Here is an 18,418-nt window from a genome sequence, read left to right as displayed (position 1 = left end):
AGGGTGTAGCCGTAGTCCATATCAGTCTCTGTAGTAGAGCTTTTGGTGACTTTAGAGCAATAGGAACTGGTGGGACATAATTCTCACTGCGCCTCCTATATATTGAATACTGCCCTTATCCATGGGAGGGAGAGGACCTCTTACACCTGAAATTGCCTTACTGTCCGGCAGAAAATGAGGTAAGTGCTAACTTTATTTCTGGGGAGTGAAAAGCAGACTCAAACAAGTGAGGCACTTTATTATTAGTTATTCCTCATTCAATTTGGGATTAATCCTCCTAGATGGTGTAGGGGACACCTTGGACAGTTGGACTCACTGATGTGTAATGCAATCTTACTGTGTGGTGTTTTACACATGTATACATCATATCTGGGACTGACTGCTGATCAGTACATTACAGATTGCTAAAGGCTGCCACGCGGTTTAAAGGTTTACATTGCATATTGTAAGAAGCTCAGTGGCGGACTCAGTGTGAGATTCTAAGTCTAGCAGCTCATTGTGGGGTGGTTCCCGTTTACACTGTGTGTCCAGGTCTGACAAGGAGAGGGCAATTGTCTGGGACTGACTGCTACCCTTTCCATTGAGTGTGAGAATGGAACTGTGTGGCTTTCTAGCTACGTAATACCCACGCCACTTATCGTTTCCACGTGAAGGCTGTATATCTGACTGACATCTAACCTTTGCATTGTGCGTAGTGAGGCTAGAACAGTCTGTTGTGGGTTTCCCTCCCGGCGCTTTCATGTGTAAAACTTTAATGGCGACTGGGAGATGTTTGTTTACGCCCACAATGGGCGGAATTTTAGTTTGGCGCCAATGTTGTTGCGTGCCCTTTTGGCTAGACTTCCGTTATCGGAAGGATCAGAAGATTCTGGGTGTCTGTCTGTAGTACCGGAACAGTACTATAGCAATAAGAGTCCGGAACCTTTGCAAGAAGGGTTGACGGGCATCTTACTGAGGCGTAGAAAAAGTTGTTATATTGTATACTGAACTCAGTTTAAAATTAAAAATTGAATTTCAGCTGTTTATTATTTTTAAATGGAATAAGTGCTCACGTGAAATAAAGTAACTTTTCAAACTTAGAGACTAAGGTTTTTCTCTGGGGTTCCTTTTATTAAGTGCATTTCAGCTGTTTATTGCTTAACTCAGCTTTGCAAGTACTGTGTCTGCACCTCATCAGAGGGAAAGAAGACCTGAATCCCCCTAATTCCCTATAATGGCTTGTTGCCTAAGTTTGGGACGTTTGTTCTTTGACAGGATTTTTTTTTTATATAAGAAGTCCTGGTTTGATGGGATTAGGGGATCATACCTTAGATATGACGAATAGCCTCCGGGTGGGGGGTGGGCATGTTTGTGCAGGGGGGGGTAACTATTTTTTCTCTTGTTAAGTGTATCCAGTCCACGGATCATCCATTACTTGTGGGATATTCTCCTTCCCAACAGGAAGTTGCAAGAGGATCACCCACAGCAGAGCTGCTATATAGCTCCTCCCCTCACTGCCATATCCAGTCATTCTCTTGCAACTCTCAACAAAGATGGAGGTCGTAAGAGGACTGTGGTGTTTTATACTTAGTTTATTTCTTCAATCAAAAGTTTGTTATTTTTAAATGGTACCGGAGTGTACGGTTTATCTCAGGCAGTATTTGGAAGAAGAATCTGCCTGCGTTTTCTATGATCTTAGCAGAAGTAACTAAGATCCTTTGCTGTTCTCACATATTCTGAGGAGTGAGGTAACTTCAGAGGGGGAATAGCGTGCAGGTTTTCCTGCAATAAGGTATGTGCAGTTAAAATATTTTTCTAGGGATGGAATTTGCTAGAAAATGCTGCTGATACCGAAGTAATGTAAGTAAAGCCTTAAATGCAGTGATAGCGACTGGTATCAGGCTTATTAATAGAGATACATACTCTTATAAAAGTGTATTTTAAAACGTTTGCTGGCATGTTTAATCGTTTTTTTACATATGTTTGGTGATAAAACTTATTGGGGCCTAGTTTTTTCCACATGGCTGGCTTGAATTTTGCCTAGAAACAGTTCCTTGAGGCTTTCCACTGTTGTAATATGAGTGGGAGGGGCCTATTTCTTTCATGTAATTAGCAAGAGTCCATGAGCTAGTGACGTATGGGATATACATTCCTACCAGGAGGGGGCAAAGTTTCCCAAACCTCAAAATGCCTATAAATACACCCCTCACCACACCCACAATTCAGTTTTACAAACTTTGCCTCCTATGGAGGTGGTGAAGTAAGTTTGTGCTAGATTCTACGTTGATATGCGCTCCGCAGCAAGTTGGAGCCCGGTTTTCCTCTCAGCGTGCAGTGAATGTCAGAGGGATGTGAGGAGAGTATTGCCTATTTTGAATGCAGTGATCTCCTTCTACGGGGTCTATTTCATAGGTTCTCTGTTATCGGTCGTAGAGATTCATCTCTTACCTCCCTTTTCAGATCGACGATATACTCTTATTTATATACCATTACCTCTGCTGCTTTTCGTTTCAGTACTGGTTTGGCTTTCTACAAACATGTAGATGAGTGTCCTGGGGTAAGTCTTATTTTCTGTGACACTCTAAGCTATGGTTGGGCACTTTGTTTATAAAGTTCTAAATATATGTATTCAAACATTTATTTGCCTTGACTCAGGATGTTCAACATTCCTTATTTTCAGACAGTCAGTTTCATATTTGGGATAATGCATTTGAATCAATCATTTTTTCTTACCTTAAAAAATTTTGACTCTTTTTTCCCTGTGGGCTGTTAGGCTCGCGGGGGCTGAAAATGCTTCATTTTATTGCGTCATTCTTGGCGCTGACTTTTTTGGCGCAAAAAATCTTTTCTGTTTCCGGCGTCATACGTGTCGCCGGAAGTTGCGTCATTTTTTGACGTCCTTTTGCGCCAAAAATGTCGGCGTTCCGGATGTGGCGTCATTTTTGGCGCCAAAAAGCATTTAGGCGCCAAATAATGTGGGCGTCTTATTTGGCGCTAAAAAATATGGGCGTCGCTTTTGTCTCCACATTATTTCAGTCTCATTTTTCTTTGCTTCTGGTTGCTAGAAGCTTGTTTATTGGCATTTTTTCCTATTCCTGAAAACTGTCATTTAAGGAATTTGATCATTTTGCTTTATATGTTTTTTTTTCTCTTACATATTGCAAGATGTCTCACGTTGCATCTGAGTCAGAAGATACTTCAGGAAAATCGCTGTCTAGTGCTGGAACTACCAAAGCTAAGTGTATCTGCTGTAAACTTTTGGTAGCTATTCCTCCGGCTGTTGTTTGTATTAATTGTCATGACAAACTTGTTAATGCAGATAATATTTCCTTTAGTAATGTACCATTGCCTGTTGCAGTTCCTTCAACATCTAAGGTGCAGAATGTTCCTGATAACATAAGAGATTTTGTTTCTGAATCCATCAAGAAGGCTATGTCTGTTATTTCTCCTTCTAGTAAACATAAAAAATCTTTTAAAAACTTCTCTCTCTACAGATGAATTTTTAAATGAACATCATCATTCTGATTCTGATGACTCTTCTGGTTCAGAGGATTCTGTCTCAGAGATTGATGCTGATAAATCTTCATATTTATTTAAAATTGAATTTATTCGTTCTTTACTTAAAGAAGTACTAATTGCTTTAGAAATCAAGGATTCTGGTCCTCTTGATACTAATTCTAAACGTTTAGATAAGGTCTTTAAATCTCCTGTGGTTATTCCAGAAGTTTTTCCTGTTCCTAATGCTATTTCTGAAGTAATTTCCAGAGAATGGGATAAATTGGGTAATTCATTTACTCCTTCTAAACGTTTTAAGCAATTATATCCTGTGCCGTCTGACAGATTAGAATTTTGGGACAAAATCCCTAGAGTTGATGGGGCTATTTCTACCCTTGCTAAACGTACTACTATTCCTACGTCAGATGGTACTTCGTTTAAGGATCCTTTAGATAGGAAAATTGAATCCTTTCTAAGAAAAGCTTATCTGTGTTCAGGTAATCTTCTTCTTAGACCTGCTATATCATTGGCTGATGTTGCTGCAGCTTCAACTTTTTGGTTGGAAACTTTAGCGCAACAAGTAACAGATCATGATTCTCATAATATTATTCTTCTTCTTCAACATGCTAATAATTTTATCTGTGATGCCATTTTTGATATTATCAGAGTTGATGTCAGGTTTATGTCTCTAGCTATTTTAGCTAGAAGAGCTTTATGGCTTAAAACTTGGAATGCTGATATGGCTTCTAAATCAACTCTACTTTCCATTTCTTTCCAGGGTAACAAATTATTTGGTTCTCAGTTGGATTCTATTATCTCAACTGTTACTGTTGGGAAAGGAACTTTTTTACCACAGGATAGAAAATCTAAGGGTAAAAACAGGGCTAATAATCGTTTTCGTTCCTTTCGTTTCAACAAAGAACAAAAGCCTGATCCTTCATCCTCAGGAGCAGTTTCAGTTTGGAAACCATCTCCAGTCTGGAATAAATCCAAGCCTTCTAGAAAGGCAAAGCCAGCTTCTAAGTCCACATGAAGGTGCGGCCCTCATTCCAGCTCAGCTGGTAGGGGGCAGGTTACGTTTTTTCAAAGAAATTTGGATCAACTCTGTTCACAATCTTTGGATTCAGAGCATTGTTTCAGAAGGGTACAGAATTGGTTTCAAGATGAGACCTCCTGCAAAGAGATTTTTCTTTCCCGTGTCCCAGTAAATCCAGTGAAAGCTCAAGCATTTCTGAATTGTGTTTCAGATCTAGAGTTGGCTGGAGTAATTATGCCAGTTCCAGTTCTGGAACAGGGGATGGGGTTTTATTCAAATATCTTCATTGTACCAAAGAAGGAGAATTCCTTCAGACCAGTTCTGGATCTAAAAATATTGAATCGTTATGTAAGGATACCAACGTTCAAAATGGTAACTGTAAGGACTATCTTGCCTTTTGTTCAGCAAGGGCATTATATGTCCACAATAGATTTACAGGATGCATATCTGCATATTCCGATTCATCCAGATCATTATCAGTTCCTGAGATTCTCTTTTCTGGACAAGCATTACCAGTTTGTGGCTCTGCCGTTTGGCCTAGCTACAGCTCCAAGAATTTTTACAAAGGTTCTCGGTGCCCTTCTGTCTGTAATCAGAGAACAGGGTATTGTGGTATTTCCTTATTTGGACGATATCTTGGTACTTGCTCAGTCTTTACATTTAGCAGAATCTCATATGAATCGACTTGTGTTGTTTCTTCAAGATCATGGTTGGAGGATCAATTCACCAAAAAGTTCATTGATTCCTCAGACAAGGGTAACCTTTCTGGGTTTCCAGATAGATTCAGTGTCCATGACTCTGTCTTTAACAGACAAGAGACGTCTAAAATTGATTTCAGCTTGTCGAAATCTTCAGTCACAATCATTCCCTTCGGTAGCCTTATGCATGGAAATTCTAGGTCTTATGACTGCTGCATCGGACGCGATCCCCTTTGCTCGTTTTCACATGCGACCTCTTCAGCTCTGTATGCTGAATCAATGGTGCAAGGATTACACAAAGATATCTCAATTAATATCTTTAAAACAGATTTACGACACTCTCTAACGTGGTGGACAGATCACCATCGTTTAATTCAGGGGGCTTCTTTTGTGCTTCCGACATGGACTGTAATTTCAACAGATGCAAGTCTCACAGGTTGGGGAGCTGTGTGGGGATCTCTGACGGCACAAGGAGTTTGGGAATCTCAGGAGGTGAGATTACCGATCAATATTTTGGAACTCCGTGCAATTTTCAGAGCTCTTCAGTCTTGGCCTCTTCTAAAGAGAGAATCGTTCATTTGTTTTCAGACAGACAATGTCACAACTGTGGCATACATCAATCATCAAGGAGGGACTCACAGTCCTCTGGCTATGAAAGAAGTATCTCGAATTTTGGTTTGGGCGGAATCCAGCTCCTGTCTAATCTCTGCGGTTCATATCCCAGGTATAGACAATTGGGAAGCGGATTATCTCAGTCGCCAAACGTTGCATCCGGGCGAATGGTCTCTTCACCCAGAGGTATTTCTTCAGATTGTTCAAATGTGGGAGCTTCCAGAAATAGATCTGATGGCGTCTCATCTAAACAAGAAACTTCCCAGGTATCTGTCCAGATCCCGGGATCCTCAGGCGGAAGCAGTGGATGCATTATCACTTCCTGCCTATATCTTTCCGCCTCTAGTTCTTCTTCTAAAAGTAATCTCCAAGATTCTGAAGGAATGCTAGTTTGTTCTGCTGGTAGCTCCGGCATGGCCTCACAGGTTTTGGTATGCGGATCTTGTCCGGATGGCCTCTTGCCATCCGTGGACTCTTCCGCTACGACCAGACCTTCTGTCGCAAGGTCCTTTTTTCCATCAGGATCTCAAATCCTTAAATTTAAAGGTATGGAGATTGAACGCTTGATTCTTGGTCAAAGAGGTTTCTCTGACTCTGTGATTAATACTATGTTACAGGCTCGTAAATCTGTATCCAGAGAGATATATTATAGAGTCTGGAAGACTTATATTTCTTGGTGTCTTTCTCATCATTTTTCTTGGCATTCTTTTAGAATTCCGAGAATTTTACAGTTTCTTCAGGATGGTTTAGATAAAGGTTTATCCGCAAGTTCTTTGAAAGGACAAATCTCTGCTCTTTCTGTTCTTTTTCACAGAAAGATTGCTAATCTTCCTGATATTCATTGTTTTGTACAAGCTTTGGTTCGTATAAAAGCCTGTCATTATGTCAATTTCTCCTCCTTGGAGTTTGAATTTGGTTCTGGGGGCTCTTCAAGCTCCTCGTTTGAACCTATGCATTCATTGGACATTAAATTACTTTCTTGGAAAGTTTTGTTCCTTTTGGCAATCTCTTCTGCCAGAAGAGTCTCTGAATTATCTGCTCTTTCTTGTGAGTCTCCTTTTCTGATTTTTCATCAGTATAAGGCGGTGTTGCGAACTTCTTTTGAATTTTTACCTAAAGTTGTGAATTCCAACAACATTAGTAGAGAAATTGTGGTTCCTTCATTATGTCCTAATCCTAAGAATTCTAAGGAGAAATCGTTGCATTCTTTGGATGTTGTTAGAGCTTTGAAATATTATGTTGAAGCTACTAAGTCTTTCCGAAAGACTTCTAGTTTATTTGTTATCTTTTCCGGTTCTAGAAAAGGCCAGAAAGCCTCTGCCATTTCTTTGGCATCTTGGTTGAAATCTTTAATTCATCTTGCCTATGTTGAGTCGGGTAAAACTCCGCCTCAAAGGATTACAGCTCATTCTTCTAGGTCAGTTTCTACTTCCTGGGCGTTTAGGAATGAAGCTTCGATTGATCAGATTTGCAAAGCAGCAACTTGGTCCTCTTTGCATACTTTTACTAAATTCTACCATTTTGATGTATTTTCTTCTTCTGAAGCAGTTTTTGGTAGAAAAAGTACTCCAGGCAGCGGTTTCAGTTTGAATCTTCTGCTTATGTTTTTCATTAAACTTTATTTTGGCTGTGGATTATTTTCAGCAGGAATTGGCTGTCTTTATTTTATCCCTCCCTCTCTAGTGTCTCTTGCGTGGAAAGATCCACATCTTGGGTAATCATTATCCCATACGTCACTAGCTCATGGACTCTTGCTAATTACATGAAAGAAAACATAATTTATGTAAGAACTTACCTGATAAATTCATTTCTTTCATATTAGCAAGAGTCCATGAGGCCCGCCCTTTTTTGTGGTGGTTATGATTTTTTTGTATAAAGCACAATTATTCCAATTCAATTTTATATGCTTTCGCACTTTTTTCTTATCACCCCACTTCTTGGCTATTCGTTAAACTGAATTGTGGGTGTGGTGAGGGGTGTATTTATAGGCATTTTGAGGTTTGGGAAACTTTGCCCCTCCTGGTAGGAATGTATATCCCATACGTCACTAGCTCATGGACTCTTGCTAATATGAAAGAAATGAATTTATCAGGTAAGTTCTTACATAAATTATGTTTTTAGCGCTTTTTTTTTTTTGCGCAGCAAAAATTACAGACACAGACATCCAGCTTCTTCCTGCATGATCCAGGACTTCTCTGAAGGGCTCAAAAGGCTTCAAAAGTCATATTGAGGGAGGTAAAAAGCCACAGTAGAGCTGTGGCAGTTGTTGTGACTGTTTAAAAAACTTTTTTGTCATTTGTTATTCCGTTTTTGGTATTAAGGGGTTAATCATCCATTTGCAAGTGGGTGCAAGGGTGTTACATACACTGTAAAAATTTCGTTAGTGTAACTGCCTTTTTTCACTGTTATTTCAAATTTGGACAAAATTTGTGTTTCTTAAAGGCGCAGTAACGTTTTTTTATATTGCTTGTAAACATTTTTTAAGTGTTTTCCAAACTTGCTAGTCTCATTGCTAGTCTGTTTAAACATGTCTGATACAGAGGAACCTACTTGTTCATTATGTTTGAAAGCCATGGTGGAGCCCCATAGGAGAATGTGTGCTAAATGTATTGATTTCACCTTAAACAGTAAAGATCAATCTTTATCTATAAAAGAATTATCACCAGAGGGTTCTGTCGAGGGGGAAGTTATACCGACTAACTCTCCCCACGTGTCAGACCCTTCGCCTCCTGCTCAGGGGACGCACGCTAATATGGCGCCAATTACATCAGGGACGCCCATAGCGATTACCTTGCAGGACATGGCTGCAATCATGAATAATACCCTGTCAGAGGTATTATCTAGATTGCCTGAATTAAAGGGACATGACACCCACATTTTTTATTTCCTGATTTAGAAAGAGAATGCATTTTTAAACATCTTTCTAATTTACTTCTATTATCTAATTTGTTTTATTCTCTTGATATTCTTTGCTGAAAAGCATATCTAAATATGCTCAGTAGCTGCTGATTGGTTGCTGCACATAGAAGCCTCATGTGATTGGCTCACCCATGTGCATTGCTTTTTCTTCAACTAAGGATATCTAAAAAATGAAGCAAAATAAATAATAGAAGTAAATTGTAATGTGGTTTAAATTTGTATGTTCTATCTGAATCATGAAAGAAAGATTTTGGGTTTAGTGGCCCTTTAAGAGGCAAGCGCAATAGCTATGGGGTTAGCAGAAATACAGAGTGCGCAAATGCTGTAAGAGCCATGTCTGATACTGCGTCACAGTATGCAGAACATGAGGACGGAGAGCTTCAGTCTGTGGGTGACATCTCTGACTCGGGGAAACCTGATTCAGAGATTTCTAATTTTAAATTTAAGCTTGAGAACCTCTGTGTATTGCTTAGGGAGGTATTAGCTGCTCTGAATGACTGTAACACAGTTGCAATTCCAGAGAAATTGTGTAGGCTGGATAGATACTATGCGGTGCCGGTGTGTACTGACGTTTTTCCTATACCTAAAAGGCTTACAGAAATTATTAGCAAGGAGTTGTATAGACCCGGTGTGCCCTTTTCCCCACCTCCTATATTTAGAAAAATGTTTCCAATAGACGCCATTACACTGGACTTATCACAGACTGTCCCTAAGGTGGAGGGAGCAGTTTCTACTTTAGCAAAGCGTACCACTATCCCGGTTGAGGACAGTTGTGCTTTTTCAGATCCAATGGATAAAAAATTGGAGGGTTACCTTAAGAAAATGTTTATTCAACAAGGTTTTATTTTACAGCCCCTTGCATGCATTGCGCCTGTCACTGCTGCGGCGGCATTCTGGTTTGAGGCCCTGGAAGAGGCCATCCATACAGCTCCATTGAATTAAATTATTGACAAGCTTAGAACGCTTAAGCTAGCTAACTCATTTGTTTCTGATGCCATTGTTCATTTGACTAAACTAACGGCTAAGAATTCCGGATTCGCCATCCAGGTGCGTAGGGCGCTATGGCTTAAATCCTGGTCAGCTGACGTGACTTCAAAGTCTAAGTTACTCAACATTCCTTTATAGGGGCAGACCTTATTCGGGCCTGGCTTGAAGGAAATTATTGCTGACATTACTGGAGGCAAGGGTCATACCCTTCCTCAGGACAGGGCCAAATCAAAGGCCAAACAGTCTAATTTTCGTGCCTTTCGAAATTTCAAGGCAGGAGCAGCATCAACTTCCTCCGCTTCAAAACAAGAGGGAACTGTTGCTCATTCCAGACAGGCCTGGAAACCTAACCAGTCCTGGAACAAGGGCAAGCAGGCCAGAAAGCCTACTGCTGCACCCAAGACAGCATGAAGGAACAGCCCCCTATCCGGAAACGGATCTAGTGGGGGGCAGACTTTCTCTCTTCGCCCAGGCGTGGGCAAGAGATGTTCAGGATCCCTGGGCGTTGGAGATCATATCTCAGGGATATCTTCTGGACTTCAAAGCTTCTCCTCCACAAGGGAGATTTCATCTTTCAAGGTTATCAGCAAACCAGATAAAGAAAGAGGCATTCCTACGCTGTGTGCAAGACCTCCTAGTAATGGGAGTGATCCATCCAGTTCCGCGGACGGAACAAGGACAGGGGTTTTATTTAAATCTGTTTGTGGTTCCCAAGAAAGAGGGAACCTTCAGACAAATCTTGGATCTAAAGAGCTTAAACAAATTCCTCAGAGTTCCATCATTCAAAATGGAAACTATTCGGACCATCCTACCCATGATCCAAGAGGGTCAGTACATGACCACAGTGGACTTAAAGGATGCCTACCTTCACATACCGATTCACAAAGATCATCATCGGTTCCTAAGGTTTGCCTTTCTAGACAGGCATTACCAATTTTTAGCTTTTCCCTTCGGGTTGGCCACAGCCCAGAGAATTTTTCCAAAGGTTCTGGGCTCACTTCTGGCGGTTCTAAGACTGCGAGGCATAGCGGTGGCTCCGTATCTAGACGACATCCTGATACAGGCGTCAAGCTTTCAAATTGCCAAGTCTCATACAGAGATAGTTCTGGCATTTCTGCGGTCGCATGGGTGGAAAGTGAATGTGGAAAAGAGTTCTCTATCCCCACTCACAAGAGTCTCCTTCCTAGGGACTCTTATAGATTCTGTAGAGATGAAAATTTACCTGACGGAGTCCAGGTTATCAAAACTTCTAAATGCTTGCCGTGTCCTTCATTCCATTCCACGTCCGTCAGTGGCTCAGTGCATGGACGTAATCGGCTTAATGGTAGCGGCAATGGACATAGTGCCATTTGCGGGCCTGCATCTCAGACCGCTGCAATTATGCATGCTAAGTCAGTGGAATGGGGATTACTCAGATTTGTCCCTTCTACTAAATCTGGATCAAGAGACCAGAGATTCTCTTCTCTGGTGGCTATCTCGGGTCCATCTGTCCAAGGGTATGACCTTTCGCAGGCCAGATTGGACGATTGTAACAGATGCCAGCCTTCTAGGTTGGGGCGCAGTCTGGAACTCCCTGAAGGCTCAGGGATCGTGGACTCAGGACGAGAAACTCCTCCCAATAAATATTCTGGAGTTAAGAGCAATATTCAATGCTCTTCTAGCTTGGCCTTAGTTAGCAACCCTGAGGTTCATCAGATTTCAGTCGGACAACATCACGACTGTGGCTTACATCAACCATCAAGGGGGAACCAGGAGTTCCCTAGCGATGTTAGAAGTCTCAAAGATAATTCGCTGGGCAGAGTCTCACTCTTTCCACCTGTCAGCGATCCACATCCCAGGCGTAGAGAACTGGGAGGCGGATTTTCTAAATCGTGTTTGCTCAACTGGTCCATCGTTGGGGCAAACCAGAACTGGATCTCATGGCGCCTCGCCAGAACGCCAAGCTTCCTTGTTACGGATCCAGGCCCAGGGACCCGGGAGCGACGCTGATAGATGCTCTAGCAGCTCCTTGGTTCTTCAACCTGGCTTATGTGTTTCCACCGTTTCCTCTGCTCCTTCGACTGATTGCCAAAATCAAGCAGGAGAGAGCATCGGTGATTCTGATAGCGCCTGCGTGGCCACGCAGGACCTGGTATGCAGACCTAGTGGACATGTCATCTCTTCCACAATGGACTCTGCCTCTGAGGCAGGACCTTCTAATACAAGGTCCTTTCAATCATCCAAATCTAATTTCTCTGAGACTGACTGCATGGAGATTGAACGCTTGATTCTATCAAAGCGTGGCTTCTCCGAGTCAGTCATTGATACCTTAATACAGGCACGGAAGCCTGTCACCAGGAAAATCTACCATAAGATATGGCGTAAATATCTTTATTGGTGTGAATCCAAGAATTACTCATGGAGTAAGGTTAGGATTCCTAGGATATTGTCCTTTCTCCAAGAGGGTTTGGACAAAGGCTTATCAGCTAGTTCTTTAAAAGGACAGATCTCTGCTCTGTCTATTCTTTTGCACAAGCGTCTGGCAGAAGTTCCAGACGTCCAGGCATTTTGTCAGGCTTTGGTTAGGATTAAGCCTGCGTTTAAAACTGTTGCTCCCCCGTGGAGCTTAAACTTGGTTCTTAAAGTTCTTCAGGGAGTTCCGTTTGAACCCCTTCATTCCATTGATATTAAACTTTTATCTTGGAAAGTTCTGTTTTTGATGGCTATTTCCTTGGCTCGAAGAGTCTCTGAGTTATCTGCCTTACAATGTGATTCTCCTTATCTGATTTTTCATTCAGACAAGGTAGTTCTGCGTACCAAACCTGGGTTTTTACCTAAGGTGGTTTCTAACAGGAATATCAATCAAGAGATTGTTGTTCCATCATTGTGTCCTAATCCTTCTTCAAAGAAAGAACGTCTTTTGCATAATCTGGACGTAGTCCGTGCCTTGAAGTTTTACTTACAGGCTACTAAAGAATTTCGTCAAACATCTGCCCTGTTTGTTGTTTACTCTGGACAGAGGAGAGGTCAAAAAGCTTCGGCAACCTCTCTCTCCTTTTGGCTTCGGAGTATAATAAGCTTAGCCTATGAGACTGCTGGACAGCAACCCCCTGAAAGGATTACAGCTCATTCTACTAGAGCTGTGGCTTCCACCTGGGCCTTTAAAAATGAGGCCTCTGTTGAACAGGTTTGCAAGGCTGCGACTTTGTCTTCGCTTCACACCTTTTCAAAATTTTACAAATTTGATACTTTTGCTTCTTCGGAGGCTGTTTTTGGGAGACAGGTTCTACATGCAGTGGTTCCTTCCGTTTTAAGTTCCTGCCTTGTCCCTCCCATCATCCGTGTACTTTAGCTTTGGTATTGGTATCCCACAAGTAATGGATGATCCGTGGACTGGATACACTTAACAAGAGAAAACATAATTTATGCTTACCTGATAAATTTATTTCTCTTGTAGTGTATCCAGTCCACGGCCCGCCCTGTCCTTTTAAGGCAGGTCTAAATTTTAATTAAACTGCAGTCACCACTGCACCCTATGGTTTCTCCTTTCTCGTCTTGTTTCGGTCGAATGACTGGATATGGCAGTGAGGGGAGGAGCTATATAGCAGCTCTGCTGTGGGCGATCCTCTTGCAACTTCCTGTTGGGAAGGAGAATATCCCACAAGTAATGGATGATCCGTGGACTGGATACACTACAAGAGAAATAAATTTATCAGGTAAGCATAAATTATGTTTTTATGTGCTTCTAGTAGGAGCTGACTAGGTGGATGCTGTGACACAGCAGCTTCCCAGTCACAAGGGAACTGGCTGAAACCACGGTGCAAACTGTGTGCTACTTGCTGGTGCAACATTTTTGGGCTCTAAGGCCCTTATTGGAAAACCAGATAAGGAGTAAAATTGTCACGCAATGATTACTGCACAGCAGCAGAAAGCACTCATGCAGAGGGGTGTGACGCCGCAGCCTTTAGGAGTGCTTTTTCATTCTGTTCCGGATCTGCGTTGGTGGTCAGTGATATGATTTGACAGCTGCTCAATTTCACTCTGGTCAGCCAGGAGGTGGTGAGACACACTGAGTAAAGGATTGCTGGGGATTTTTTATAAGGGTTGTTAATATTTATTAAGGGCTACTGCCTGTTGATGATGGAGAAATCCCAATCAAATTTCTCCCCTGAGGGGGTAAATCCCCCTATCTTATTAGAGCCTAATAAATGTATGCTTTGCAGACTATCCATAGTTTGCCCACCCCCCCCCTCCTGCTCAGCATTGAGCTGTGTGTCTGGTCTTATTTTCATTCTAGTGGACTTAATACTAAGACTCCTGCATTGTCCCTTGTAGCCAGATTAATGCTCTAAACCTGTTATGCCTGTACTTTTACCTCAGTCACCCTCTCCAGGGCCTTCACATGCAGTTTCCTGCAACACCGTTCCCCATACGTCATCAGGGGTTATATTCCTCCCTATTGATATTGCATTGCAATTACAATCTGCAGTTTCTGCTGCGCTGAGCGCTTTTCCGATGGCAGGTAAGAAAAAGATAAAGCAAGGCGTCTCTGAGGTTGGAACCAGTAGCTCTCTGGAAGCTTCTGTGGTCAGTCATGTGCAATATTATGATGAAGATAATTCTTCTGTAGCCTCTGAGGGGGGAACTTTCTTCCTCTAACTCCTCTACTGAAAATACTGTTTATTCAGCGGCGGTTAATTTTAGGTTTATGCTTAAACATTTAAAATATTTGCTTAAAATATGTAACCTACACCTAATTCTGTATGTGTTGACCTTTGAATGTATATGTAAACTTTGTTTTATCTTGGATGTCCAATAAAAGAAAGAAATAAATATTTGCTTAAAGAAGTTTACTTTAGACGCTCCTGAGGTTAAACCCTCTGAGGAAAAGATGGTTCACAAGCTGGACATGGTTTATCAACCTAAGTTAAAGACTCCTGAAGTGTTTCCAGTCCCTTCTCTTATGGTAGATATTATAGCCAAAAAATGGGAGAAGCCATGAGTTCCTTTTTCTCCTTCTCCAAATGTTAAAAAGATGTTTCCAGTTCCGGAATCTCATTTAGAGTTGTGGAGTACAGTTTGCAAGGTGTACGGTGCTATTTCCACTCTGGCTAAACGTACCACTATTCTCCCTAGAGGATAGTACCTCTTTTAGGGATCCCACACAAATGTGTTTACTTTTTCAACCTGAAGTGGGAGCTGCCTCCTTTGGAGGATATCTAGGATTGGATAAAAGCCTTAAGAAACTAATTCCTTTATTTGTGATGCTATCATGCAGGTCATTCATCTAAATGCTAAGTCTTCTGGATTTGCTTTACTTGCCAGGCGAGCTCTCTGACTGAAGTCCTGGTCAGCAGACATTTTTTCTAAGTACAGATTACTTTCTTTGGCCTTTAAGAGTACGATCTTATTTAGTCCAGGTTTGGACTCTATTTCTACAGTTACTGGAGGCAGCTATGCTTTTCTTCCCAAGGACAAGAAAGCGAAGTCCAAGGGGCCTCAGTCTGGAAATTTTCGTTCCTTTCGTCAGAATAGGAACCAGTGGAATTCAACCTCCTCCAAACGGAGAAGCCCAGAGTACCTGGAAACCAAATCAGTCTTGGGGTAAGAATAAACAACCCAAGAAGTCTACCCCTGACATCAAGTGCACATGAAGGGTTTGCCCCCGATCCGGGATTGGGTCATGTAGATAGCAGACTATTGTTTTTGGGGGGTTTTCCAAGCAGCTTGGATTCAAGATGTTCTGGACATCATCTCTCAAGGATACAGAATAGGTTTTCAGTCTCGCCCACCAAGAGGCAGATTTCCTCTCTCCAGAATTACAGGAAGTCCAGAGAAAAGAAAGGCCTTTCTGAAATGTGTAGAATACATATTATTCATGGGAGTGATTGTTCCATTTCCTCAGAGAGGGGAAAAGAGTTTTATTCAAATCCTATTCATAGTTTCCAAAAAAGAGGGAACTCTTCTTCCTATTTTAGATATGAAGTGTCTAAACAAATTTCTGAGTGTTACTTCTTATGATGGAAACTATCCGGTCTATTCTTTAGTACAGGAGGGACAGTTTATGACCACTATAGATTTGAAGGATGTGTATCTCCACATTCCCATTCACAGAGATCATCATCAATTTCTGCGGTTTGCTTTCTTGGACAATCAACATCAGTTCAGAGCTTTGCCATTCGATCTGGCGACAGCTCCAATAATCTTTACAAAGGTCCTGGGAGCTCTTTTGGCAGTATTCAGATTACAGGGGATTGCTGCAGTCCCTTACTTGGACGATATTTTTGTTCAAGCTCCCTCTTTACATTTAGCAAGATCTTACACAGAGAGTCTGCTGTGGTTTCTTCGGATTCACTGCTGAAAGGTGAATCTGGAAAAAAATGTTTTTGCTTCAAAAACAAGTGTGTTTTCCGGGAACCATCATAGATTATGTGGCCATGAGGATTTTTCTCACAGGTCAACTTCGAGGAAATCTTTAGGCTGCCTGTCATCTCCTTCAGTCTACCTCAGTGGCTCAATGCATGGAGATGGTGGGACGTATGGTATCAACTTCGGATATTATTCCTTTTGCCCAATTTCATCTGAGACCTCTTCAGTTGTAAATCAAAAAAGAAGAAAGGTAACCAGCCAGGAATGCAATACATTTCAGAAATGTGATTAAAAAAAAACACAAAAAAACACACATCAATAAAGTGGTAGCGGCATCTGTGCCCCCCCCCCCCCCCCTTATTAATTTAGTGTACTCCTCAGCTTGAGTATTATTTTCCCATAGGTAAATGAATGAATTTGTGGACTCTCACTGCCTTTAGAAAGAAAACCTAATTTATTCTTACATGATAAATTTATTTTCTTTCCTGGCAGTGAGTTTACAAACCCGCCCTGAGTTTATGTAGTGGCGGCAGCCTTATGGCACCTCTGTACTCCTTTTATCTATTTACTTGTGTGCATGTGTCTTGAAGAGCGTATAACATTTTTATTACACTTGAATTTGCTTAATCGTAGGAGTCTGGAAGAGGCCTTTTGTCTGTATAAGCTACTGCTTACTGATAAAAGTAAATTAAAGATGCTTATGAGCACTGTGTATGACAATAATAGTCCTTTTTTTTTTTTTTTTTTTTTTTTTTCTTACATTTGGGCTCCGGTGTCGTTTGCCTTTTTATTTCTGAGTAATCTGTAATCCAGCAGATGGACATATTGTAATACAGTAGAGAATTAGCTTTATGTAAAGGTAACAGCAAGGTCTAGCGCTAAAATAATAGCACAATACAATTATCCACCGGATGGTAGGGGGTTTACCAATTAGACAACATGCCACTCAGGTTTATACAAGCATCAAACAGTAGAACTACTGCTTTTTTGTCTTTTGTTTTGTCATGCTTGTCCTCCATTGGTAGAGCATTAGGAAGTTGTTTTTATCAGTCATGTTACTATATTTAGCCACCAATCAGCAAGCACTACTCAGGTGCTGAACCAAAAATTATCTGGCTCCTAAGCTTACATTCTTGCTTTTCAAATAAAGATAGCAAGAGAATGAAGAAAACTTGGTAATAGGAGTAAATTAGAGCAGCAACTTTCTATCTCAATCATTAAAGAAAAAAATGGAGTTTAGTATCCCTTTAATGCACTGGCTGTAGAACGTGAGAAGTTATACTGAGCGCATAATATTACTGCGCATGCACCCAGCTCTACTTGCCTCAGTACAGTCTGACTTTATTTCTCCTCTTTCTACAGAGAGACGCTAAAGGCTGAGGAGCAAGTCAGGATGGTCAAGTCCAATCCAGCAAACTTCGGTCCCAAGAAATACCATTTGCGGGAGTGCATGTGTGAAGTAGAAGGGCAGGTGCCCTGCCCAGCATTTGTCCCACTGCCAAAAGAAATGACTGGGAAATATAGAGCAAAACATCGAGAGGCCACCGAGGTGTGACCTGATACATATTTACTTGTGCTACTGCTTATTTCTATACTAATTTATACAAATTACAACTTTTATTTCTGTACTGTTTGTTTGTGTTTATTTCCCATATCAATACTGTGTGTGCAAATTGTTCCCAGGCTCCTCCACTGCAGACATTTGTTTATCTGTAAAAAATAAATCCTGTATCATTATTTTCATATCTTGGCAGAAATAAATTCTAATAGTATTTCAATTGACATAATGGTAGTGAGAGTCCACAAATTCCTATTCTTACTAATGGGAAATACATCACCTGGCCACCAGTAGGAGGCAAAGACACCCCAAGCAGATCCCCCTACTCCCCCAGTATGCAAACTGTGTTAGTTACACTGATTTCCCTTTAAATGATATAGGACCCCTCAGGAAGATGAGCAGAAGGGGTAAGTCCTGACTTTCTTACTAATTTTCCTTGCCTCTTATGGCCGTGGAGCAGCAATTCAGATTACCAGTCACACTGATTCTCCTGTAAGTTACAGGAGCTCCTTTATGCCTACATACTAAGGGACACAGGGGTTAGACTGACTCCTTTTATTGTTTCTTGGACAATTTCGGGGGGGCGAGAGTGGGACTTCAGGGTCTGAGGTGGCTCATAAAGACGCCACACTCAATTTTCGGGTCTTTCATCTGGACTTGACATTCATACCGGCGCGCTCCACTGTACTTTGTGCCAATTTCCGGAAACACCGACATACCAGAATGTTATAATAGTGCAATAAAAAAAACAAAATATAAGGCGCGCTATAACAAACTGCTACAAAA

The 18,418-nt window shown here is 41.4% G+C and overlaps 1 protein-coding gene across 1 annotated transcript in view; it reads left to right on the top strand.

The window, feature by feature from the left end:
* MRPS25 (mitochondrial ribosomal protein S25) overlaps window positions 1-17,861 on the top strand; it is a 45,244-nt gene extending 27,383 nt beyond the window's left edge. The window contains exon 4 of the mRNA XM_053720674.1: window positions 17,437-17,861. Coding sequence (XP_053576649.1) covers window positions 17,437-17,629 — 193 coding nt within the window. The 3' untranslated portion in view covers window positions 17,630-17,861. The remainder of the gene's footprint in view (window positions 1-17,436) is intronic.
* Window positions 17,862-18,418: the final 557 nt, after the last annotated feature.

Source organism: Bombina bombina, chromosome 7 (assembly GCF_027579735.1).
Source record: "Bombina bombina isolate aBomBom1 chromosome 7, aBomBom1.pri, whole genome shotgun sequence".
NCBI classification, from domain to species: domain Eukaryota; kingdom Metazoa; phylum Chordata; class Amphibia; order Anura; family Bombinatoridae; genus Bombina; species Bombina bombina.
This window is presented reverse-complemented; position numbering and strand designations above follow the sequence as displayed.